At 45.2% G+C, this 10,109-nt stretch overlaps 1 protein-coding gene across 4 annotated transcripts in view; it reads right to left on the bottom strand.

Moving 5' to 3' along the window:
* The window catches only part of ppp1r9a (protein phosphatase 1, regulatory subunit 9A), a 108,250-nt gene that overhangs the window by 50,359 nt on the left and 47,782 nt on the right, over positions 1-10,109 (bottom strand). For 2 of the 4 annotated variants that reach the window (XM_071368773.1, XM_071368771.1), the window contains exon 5: positions 3,175-3,279. In XM_071368773.1, coding sequence (XP_071224874.1) covers positions 3,175-3,279 — 105 coding nt within the window. Of the gene's footprint in view, positions 1-3,174; positions 3,295-10,109 lie in introns of all 4 variants that reach the window. The other 2 variants (XM_071368772.1, XM_071368770.1) reach the window with 1 other exon arrangement.

Raw genomic sequence — 10,109 nt, forward strand, 5'->3', positions numbered from 1 at the left:
GGCAATGGGTTGTATAACTGATTCAAGTCTTTTATGGCAGCTCCTAATTGGGATTCAAATTGTATGTTTATTTTGATGGAGTAGAAGGCCCTTCTTGCCTTGTCTCTTAGATAGCTCACAGCTTTGTGGAAGTTACCTGTGGAGCTGATGTTTAGGCCGAGGTGTGTATAGTTGTTTGTGTGCTCTAGGGCAACGGTGTCGAGATAGAATTTTGTATTTGTTGTCCTGGCAACTGGACCTTTTTTGGAACACCAATTCTAGGTGGAATTCCACTTGCTTCGGCAATGCAAACACGTTTCCCATGCCAATAAAGCCCTTTTAATTGAATTGAGAGAGGGCAATAGAAAGAGACTGGGAGGTAGAGAGAGGGGAAAGAGGGAGAGAGAGAGAGAGAGGGGAGAGAGAGAGGGGGGGGGGGAGAGGGGAGACAGAGAGAGAGACAGAGCGAGAGAGAGAGAGAGAAGACAGGCTATGTGCCCACTGCCCACAAAATGAGGTAGAAACAGAGCTGCTCTTCCTAACCTCCTGCCAAATGTATGACCATATTAGAGACACATATTTCCCTCAGATTACACAGATCCACAAAGAATTCCAAAACAAATGCAATTTTAATAAACTCCCATATCTATTAGGTGAAATTCCACAGTGTGCCATCACAGCAGCAAGATGTGTGACCTGCTGCCACAAGAAAAGGGCAACAAGTGAAGAACAAACACCATTGTAAATACAACCGATATGTATGAATCCCTTACATTGAAATTGAATTGAATAGAGAGAGAGGGAGAGAGGGAGAGAGAGAGACAGAGAGAGAGAGAGAGAGAGACAGAGAGAGAGGGAGAGAAAGACAGAGAGGAAGAGAGAGAGAGACAGAGAGGGAGAGAGAGAGAGAGAGAGAGAGAGAGAGAGAGAGAGAGAGAGAGAGAGAGACAGAGAGAGCGAGAGAGAGACTGAGCTGTAAAGAGGTAGAGAGATAGAGTTAGAGAGAGGTAGAGAGATATAGAGAGTGGTAGCGAGGTAGAGAGGTAGAGAGATAGAGGGAGAGATAGAGAGAGAGAGCAATAGAAAGACTGAGCTGTAAAGAGGTAGAGAGATAGAGGTAGAGAGATATAGAGAGTGGTAGAGAGGTTGAGAGATGATAGGGGTAGAGAGGTAGAGAGATAGAGAGATAGAGAGAGAGAGAGCAATATAAAGACTGAGCTGTAAAGAGGTAGAGAGAGAGATGTAGAGAGTGGTAGAGAGGTGGAGAGATAGAGGTAGAGGGTAGAGGGAGAGATAGAGAGAGAGAGAGAGAGAGAGAGAGAGAGAGAGAGAGAGAGAGAGAGAGAGAGAGAGAGAGAGAGAGAGAGAGAGAGAGAGAGAGAGCAATAGAAAGACTGAGCTGTAAAGAGGTAGAGAGATAGAGGTAGAGAGATATAGAGAGTGGTAGAGAGATAGAGGTAGAGGTAGAGAGATAGAGAGAGAGAGAGCAATAGAAAGACTGAGCTGTAAAGAGGTAGAGATAGAAAGGTAGAGAGATAGAGAGGTAGAGAGAGAGAGGTAGAGAGAGAGAGGTAGAGAGGTAGAGAGAGAGAGAGAGAGAGAGAGAGAGAGAGGTAGAGAGAAGTAGTGCGAGGTAGTGCGAGGTAGAGAGAGGTAGAGAGAGGTGGAGAGAGGTGGAGAGAGGTAGAGAGAGGTGGAGAGAGGTAGAGAGAGGTGGAGAGAGGTAGAGAGAGGTAGAGAGAGAGGTGAGAGGTAGAGAGAGGTGGGAGGTAGAGAGAGGTGAGAGGTAGAGAGAGGTGAGAGGTAGAGAGAGGTGAGAGGTAGAGAGAGGTGTAGAGAGGTAGAGAGAGGTGGAGAGAGGTGGAGAGAGGTGGAGAGAGGTAGAGAGAGGTAGAGAGAGGTGGAGAGAGGTAGAGAGAGGTGGAGAGAGATGGAGAGAGGTGGAGAGAGGTAGAGAGAGGTAGAGAGAGGTGGAGAGAGGTAGAGAGAGGTGGAGAGAGGTAGAGAGAGGTAGAGAGAGGTAGAGAGAGGTGGAGAGAGGTGGAGAGAGGTAGAGAGAGGTGGAGAGAGGTGGAGAGAGGTGGAGAGAGGTAGAGAGAGGTAGAGAGAGGTGGAGAGAGGTGGAGAGAGGTAGAGAGAGGTAGAGAGAGGTAGAGAGAGGTGGAGAGAGATGGAGAGAGGTAGATAGGTAGAGAGAGGTGGAGAGAGGTAGAGAGAAGTAGAGAGAGGTAGAGAGAGGTGGAGAGAGGTAGAGAGAGGTAGAGAGGTAGAGAGAGGTAGAGAGAGATGGAGAGAGGTAGAGAGAGGTAGAGAGAGAGGTGAGAGGTAGAGAGAGGTGAGAGGTAGAGAGAGGTGAGAGGTAGAGAGAGGTGAGAGGTAGAGAGAGGTGTAGAGAGGTAGAGAGAGGTGGAGAGAGGTGGAGAGAGGTGGAGAGAGGTAGAGAGAGGTAGAGAGAGGTGGAGAGAGCTAGAGAGAGGTGGAGAGAGATGGAGAGAGGTGGAGAGAGGTAGAGAGAGGTAGAGAGAGGTGGAGAGAGGTAGAGAGAGGTGGAGAGAGGTAGAGAGAGGTAGAGAGAGGTAGAGAGAGATGGAGAGAGGTGGAGAGAGGTAGAGAGAGGTGGAGAGAGGTGGAGAGAGGTGGAGAGAGGTAGAGAGAGGTAGAGAGAGGTGGAGAGAGGTGGAGAGAGGAGAGAGGTAGAGAGAGGTAGAGAGAGGTGGAGAGAGATGGAGAGAGGTAGATAGGTAGAGAGAGGTGGAGAGAGGTAGAGAGAAGTAGAGAGAGGTAGAGAGAGGTGGAGAGAGGTAGAGAGAGGTAGAGAGGTAGAGAGAGGTAGAGAGGTAGAGAGAGGTAGAGAGAGGTAGAGAGAGGTAGAGAGAGTTAGAGAGAGGTAGAGAGAGGTAGAGAAAGGTAGAGAGAGTTAGAGAGAGGTAGAGAGAGGTAGAGAGAGGTAGAGAGAGTTAGAGAGAGGTAGAGAGAGGTAGAGAGAGTTAGAGAGAGGTAGAGAAAGGTAGAGAGAGTTAGAGAGAGGTAGAGAGAGGTAGAGAAGTAGAGAGAGAGACCCCAGAGTAGGCGCGGCTCTGTCCTTGTTCTCTCATGACCATGACTGCTGTGGTTTATGCCACTTTGTGGTACCTTGGACTCTTCTGGATAAAGAAATTAAATATATTGTTTTATGAATGTCACTGTTGGTATTACCTGACCACTCCCTGGGTGTTCCTCAGGACGGAGGCAGCGAAGCTCTGGGTCACTCCCACCAGACTGGTGCCGTCCACCTCCACAATCTGGTCGTTCACCTTGATCCTACGACACAACACACTGAGGTCACATAAAGGTCACACACAGGTTACATAGAGGTTACTGGGCAGTGGCCTGGCTGGTCTAGTGGTAATGCTGCAGCCTACACGTCTGTGGTGTTGCCATAGGCTGCTCTTTATCGTTCCTCACAGTTATCCTCTCTCTTTATCGTTCCTCACAGTTATCCTCTCTCTCTATAGTTCCTCACAGTTATCCTCTCTCTCTATCGTTCCTCACAGTTATCCTCTCTCTCTATAGTTCCCCACAGTTATCCTCTCTCTCTATAGTTCCTCACAGTTATCCTCTCTCTCTATAGTTCCCCACAGTTATCCTCTCTCTCTATAGTTCCTCACAGATTTTTTCTCTCTCTCTATAGTTCCTCACAGTTATCCTCTCTCTCTATAGTTCCCCACAGTTATCATCTCTCTCTCTATAGTTCCCCACAGTTATCCCCTCTCTCTATAGTTCCCCACAGTTATTATCTCTCTCTCTATAGTTCCCCACAGTTATCCTCTCTCTCTATAGTTCCCCACAGTTATCATCTCTCTCTCTGTAGTTCCTCACAGTTATCCTCTCTCTCTATCGTTCCCCACAGTTATCCTCTCTCTCTATCATTCCCCACAGTTATCATCTCTCTCTATAGTTTCCCACAGTTATCCTCTCTCTCTATAGTTCCCCACAGTTATCCTCTCGCTCTATAGTTCCTCACAGTTATCCTCTCTCTCTATCATTCCCCACAGTTATCAAATCTCTCTATAGTTTCCCACAGTTATCCTCTCTCTCTATAGTTCCCCACAGTTATCCTCTCGCTCTATAGTTCCTCACAGTTATCCTCTCTCTCTATCGTTCCCCACAGTTATCATCTCCCTCTATAGTTCCCCACAGTTATCCTCTCCCTCTATGGTTCCCCACAGTTATCCTCTCTATAGTTCCCCACAGTTATCCTCTCTGTCTATAGTTCCTCACAGTTATCCTCTCTCTCTACAGTCCCCACAGTTATCCTCTCTCTCTATCGTTCCCCAGAGTTATCCTCTCTTTCTATCGTTCCCCAGAGGTATCCTCTCTCTCTATCGTTCCCCACAGTTATCCCCTCTCTCTATAGTTCCTCACAGTTATCTTCTCTCTCTCTATCGTTCCCCAGTTATCCTCTCTCTCTATCGTTTCCCACAGTTATCCTTTCTCTATCGTTCCCCACAGTTATCCTCTCTCTCTATAGTTCACCACAGTTATCCTCTCTCTCTATCGTTCCCCAGTTATCCTCTCTCTCTATCGTTCCCCACAGTTATCCTCTCTCTCTATCGTTCCCCACAGTTATCCTCTCTCTCTATAGTTCCTCACAGTTATCCTCTCTCTTTATCGTTCCTCACAGTTATCCTCTCTCTCTATAGTTCCTCACAGTTATCCTCTCTCTCTATCGTTCCTCACAGTTATCCTCTCTCTCTATAGTTCCCCACAGTTATCCTCTCTCTCTATAGGTCCTCACAGTTATCCTCTCTCTCTATAGTTCCCCACAGTTATCCTCTCTCTCTATAGTTCCTCACAGTTATCCTCTCTCTTTATCGTTCCTCACAGTTATCCTCTCTCTCTATAGTTCCTCACAGTTATCCTCTCTCTCTATCGTTCCTCACAGTTATCCTCTCTCTCTATAGTTCCCCACAGTTATCCTCTCTCTCTATAGTTCCTCACAGTTATCCTCTCTCTCTATAGTTCCCCACAGTTATCCTCTCTCTCTATAGTTCCTCACAGTTTTTTTCTCTCTCTCCATAGTTCCTCACAGTTATCCTCTCTCTCTATAGTTCCCCACAGTTATCATCTCTCTCTATATAGTTCCCCACAGTTATCCCCTCTCTCTATAGTTCCCCACAGTTATTATCTCTCTCTCTATAGTTCCCCACAGTTATCCTCTCTCTCTATAGTTCCCCACAGTTATCATCTCTCTCTCTATAGTTCCTCACAGTTATCCTCTCTCTCTATCGTTCCCCACAGTTATCCTCTCTCTCTATAGTTCCCCACAGTTATCCTCTCTGTCTATAGTTCCTCACAGTTATCCTCTCTCTCTACAGTCCCCACAGTTATCCTCTCTCTCTATCGTTCCCCAGAGTTATCCTCTCTTTCTATCGTTCCCCAGAGTTATCCTCTCTCTCTATCGTTCCCCACAGTTATCCTCTCTCTCTATAGTTCCTCACAGTTATCTTCTCTCTCTCTATCGTTCCCCAGTTATCCTCTCTCTCTATCGTTTCCCACAGTTATCCTTTCTCTATCGTTCCCCACAGTTATCCTCTCTCTCTATAGTTCACCACAGTTATCCTCTCTCTCTATCGTTCCCCAGTTATCCTCTCTCTCTATCGTTCCCCACAGTTATCCTCTCTCTCTATCGTTCCCCACAGTTATCCTCTCTCTCTATAGTTCCCCACAGTTATCCTCTCTCTCTATAGTTCCTCACAGTTTTTTTCTCTCTCTCTATAGTTCCTCACAGTTATCCTCTCTCTCTCTATAGTTCCCCACAGTTATCCTCTCTCTCTATAGTTCCTCAGTTTTTTTCTCTCTCTCTATAGTTCCTCACAGTTATCCTCTCTCTCTATAGTTCCCCACAGTTACCATCTCTCTCTCTATAGTTCCCCACAGTTATCCCCTCTCTCTATAGTTCCCCACAGTTATCCTCTCTCTCTCTATAGTTCCTCACAGTTATCCTCTCTCTCTATAGTTCCCCACAGTTATCATCTCTCTCTCTATAGTTCCCCACAGTTATCCTCTCTCTCTACAGTCCCCACAATTATCCTCTCTCTCTATCGTTCCCCACAGTTATCCTCTCTCTCTATCGTTCCCCAGTTATCCTCTCTCTCTATCGTTCCCCACAGTTATCCTTTCTCTATCGTTTCCCACAGTTATCCTCTCTCTCTATAGTTCACCACAGTTATCCTCTCTCTCTATCGTTCCCCAGTTATCCTCTCTCTATATCGTTCCCCACAGTTATCCTCTGTCTATCGTTCCACACAGTTATCCTCTCTCTCTATAGTTCCTCACAGTTATCCTCTCTCTCTATCGTTCCCCAGTTATCCTCTCGCTCTATCGTTCCCCACAGTTATCCTCACTCTCTATAGTTCCCCACAGTTATCATCTCTCTCTCTATAGTTCCCCACAGTTATCCTCTCTCTCTATCGTTCCCCACAGTTATCATCTCTCTCTCTCTATAGTTCCCCACAGTTATCCTCTCTCTCTATCGTTCCCCACAGTTATCCTCTCTCTCTATAGTTCACCACAGTTATCCTCTCTCTCTATCGTTCCCCAGTTATCCTCTCTCTATATCGTTCCCCACAGTTATCCTCTCTCTATCGTTCCCCACAGTCATTCTTTCTCTCTATAGTTCCTCACAGTTATCCTCTCTCTCTATCGTTCCCCAGTTATCCTTTCTCTATCGTTCCCCACAGTTATCCTCTCTCTCTATCGTTCCCTACAGTTATCCTCTCTCTCTATCGTTCCCCACAGTTATCCTTTCTCTATCGTTCCCCACAGTTATCCTCTCTCTCTATAGTTCCCCACAGTTATCCTCTCTCTCTATCGTTCCCCACAGTTATCCTCTCTCTCTATAGTTCCCCACAGTTATCCTCTCTCTATCGTTCCCCACAGTTATCCTCTCTCTCTATCGTTCCCCACAGTTATCCTCTCTCTCTATCGTTCCCCACAGTTATCCTCTCTCTCTATATCGTTCCCCACAGTTATCCTCTGTCTCTATCGTTCGCTACAGTTATCCTCTCTCCCTATCGTTCCCCACAGTCATCCTCTCTCTCTATCTGTCTCCACTGTCGTCCTCTCTTTCGTTCCTCACAGTCATCCTCTCTATCTATCGTTCTCCACTGTCAACCTCTCTCTCTATCGCTCCCCAGTGTCTTCCTCTCTCTCTCTCTCTGTTCAATCAAATCAGAAAACACCTTAAGGATCCACTGTGCAGTAGTAAACTATGCACTGGTGTGGCACTATGCAGAGTGATTAGAATAGTAATAGTTGCATAGAAAATATCTAATCTAAGTGTTCAGAAATGATGCAATAGCCGATCATCAAACTGATGATGTTGAAGAGAACACACAGGAAGCAGGCATGAGAAACACATAGAAATACATATATGGTCAGCATAGACCAGGAAGTAAATGACTAGGCATAGGCTACAGACTAAAATCTGGGTTTATAATTGTAATTAAATTTTGCCATGGTTAGCTGAGATAGATGCAGGTAGCCTAAAGCCCCTGATAGGCCAACATTTCATTTCAGGATAATCTACAGTAGCCTAGACAAGATGTAAACTGACAGGTAGCCTATAGGCCCTGATAGGCCAACATCTCATTTCAGGATAATCTACAGTAGCCTAGACAAGATGTAAACTGACAGGTAGCCTATAGCCCCTGATAGACCTACATCTCATTTCAGGATAATCTACAGTAGCCTAGACAAGATGTAAACTGACAGGTAGCCTATAGCCCCTGATAGACCTACATCTCATTTCAGGATAATCTACAGTAGCCTAGACAAGATGTAAACTGACAGGTAGCCTATAGGCCCTGATAGACCTACATCTCATTTCAGGATAATCTACAGTAGCCTAGACAAGATGTAAACTGACAGGTAGCCTATAGCCCCTGATAGACCTACATCTCATTTCAGGATAATCTACAGTAGCCTAGACAAGATGTAAACTGACAGGTAGCCTATAGCCCCTGATAGACCTACATCTCATTTCAGGATAATCTACAGTAGCCTAGACAAGATGTAAACTGACAGGTAGCCTATAGCCCCTGATAGACCTACATCTCATTTCAGGATAATCTACAGTAGCCTAGACAAGATGTAAACTGACAGGTAGCCTATAGCCCCTGATAGACCTACATCTCATTTCAGGATAATCTACAGTAGCCTAGACAAGATGTAAACTGACAGGTAGCCTATAGCCCCTGATAGACCTACATCTCATTTCAGGATAATCTACAGTAGCCTAGACAAGATGTAAACTGACAGGTAGCCTATAGGCCCTGATAGACCTACATCTCATTTCAGGATAATCTACAGTAGCCTAGACAAGATGTAAACTGACAGGTAGCCTATAGCCCCTGATAGACCTACATCTCATTTCAGGATAATCTACAGTAGCCTAGACAAGATGTAAACTGACAGGTAGCCTATAGCCCCTGATAGACCTACATCTCATTTCAGGATAATCTACAGTAGCCTAGACAAGATGTAAACTGACAGGTAGCCTATAGCCCCTGATAGACCTACATCTCATTTCAGGATAATCTACAGTAGCCTAGACAAGATGTAAACTGACAGGTAGCCTATAGCCCCTGATAGACCTACATCTCATTTCAGGATAATCTACAGTAGCCTAGACAAGATGTAAACTGACAGGTAGCCTATAGCCCCTGATAGACCTACATCTCATTTCAGGATAATCTACAGTAGCCTAGACAAGATGTAAACTGACAGGTAGCCTATAGCCCCTGATAGACCTACATCTCATTTCAGGATAATCTACAGTAGCCTAGACAAGATGTAAACTGACAGGTAGCCTATAGCCCCTGATAGACCTACATCTCATTTCAGGATAATCTACAGTAGCCTAGACACGATGTAAACTGACAGGTAGCCTATAGCCCCTGATAGACCTACATCTCATTTCAGGATAATCTACAGTAGCCTAGACAAGATGTAAACTGACAGGTAGCCTATAGCCCCTGATAGACCTACATCTCATTTCAGGATAATCTACAGTAGCCTAGACAAGATGTAAACTGACAGGTAGCCTATAGCCCCTGATAGACCTACATCTCATTTCAGGATAATCTACAGTAGCCTAGACAAGATGTAAACTGACAGGTAGCCTATAGCCCCTGATAGACCTACATCTCATTTCAGGATAATCTACAGTAGCCTAGACAAGATGTAAACTGACAGGTAGCCTATAGGCCCTGATAGACCTACATCTCATTTCAGGATAATCTACAATAGCCTAGACAAGATGTAAACTGACAGGTAGCCTATAGGCCCTGATAGACCTACATCTCATTTCAGGATAATCTACAGTAGCCTAGACAAGATGTAAACTGACAGGTAGCCTATAGCCCCTGATAGACCTACATCTCATTTCAGGATAATCTACAGTAGCCTAGACAAGATGTAAACTGACAGGTAGCCTATAGCCCCTGATAGACCTACATCTCATTTCAGGATAATCTACAGTAGCCTAGACAAGATGTAAACTGACAGGTAGCCTATAGCCCCTGATAGACCTACATCTCATTTCAGGATAATCTACAGTAGCCTAGACAAGATGTAAACTGACAGGTAGCCTATATCCCCTGATAGACCTACATCTCATTTCAGGATAATCTACAGTAGCCTAGACAAGATGTAAACTGACAGGTAGCCTATAGCCCCTGATAGACCTACATCTCATTTCAGGATAATCTACAGTAGCCTAGACAAGATGTAAACTGACAGGTAGCCTATAGGCCCTGATAGACCTACATCTCATTTCAGGATAATCTACAGTAGCCTAGACAAGATGTAAACTGACAGGTAGCCTATAGCCCCTGATAGACCTACATCTCATTTCAGGATAATCTATAGTAGCCTAGACAAGATGTAAACTGACAGGTAGCCTATAGCCCCTGATAGACCTACATCTCATTTCAGGATAATCTACAGTAGCCTAGACAAGATGTAAACTGACAGGTAGCCTATAGCCCCTGATAGACCTACATCTCATTTCAGGATAATCTACAGTAGCCTAGACAAGATGTAAACTGACAGGTAGCCTATAGGCCCTGATAGACCTACATCTCATT

This window comes from Salvelinus alpinus, chromosome 26 (assembly GCF_045679555.1).
Source record: "Salvelinus alpinus chromosome 26, SLU_Salpinus.1, whole genome shotgun sequence".
In the NCBI taxonomy this organism is placed as follows: domain Eukaryota; kingdom Metazoa; phylum Chordata; class Actinopteri; order Salmoniformes; family Salmonidae; genus Salvelinus; species Salvelinus alpinus.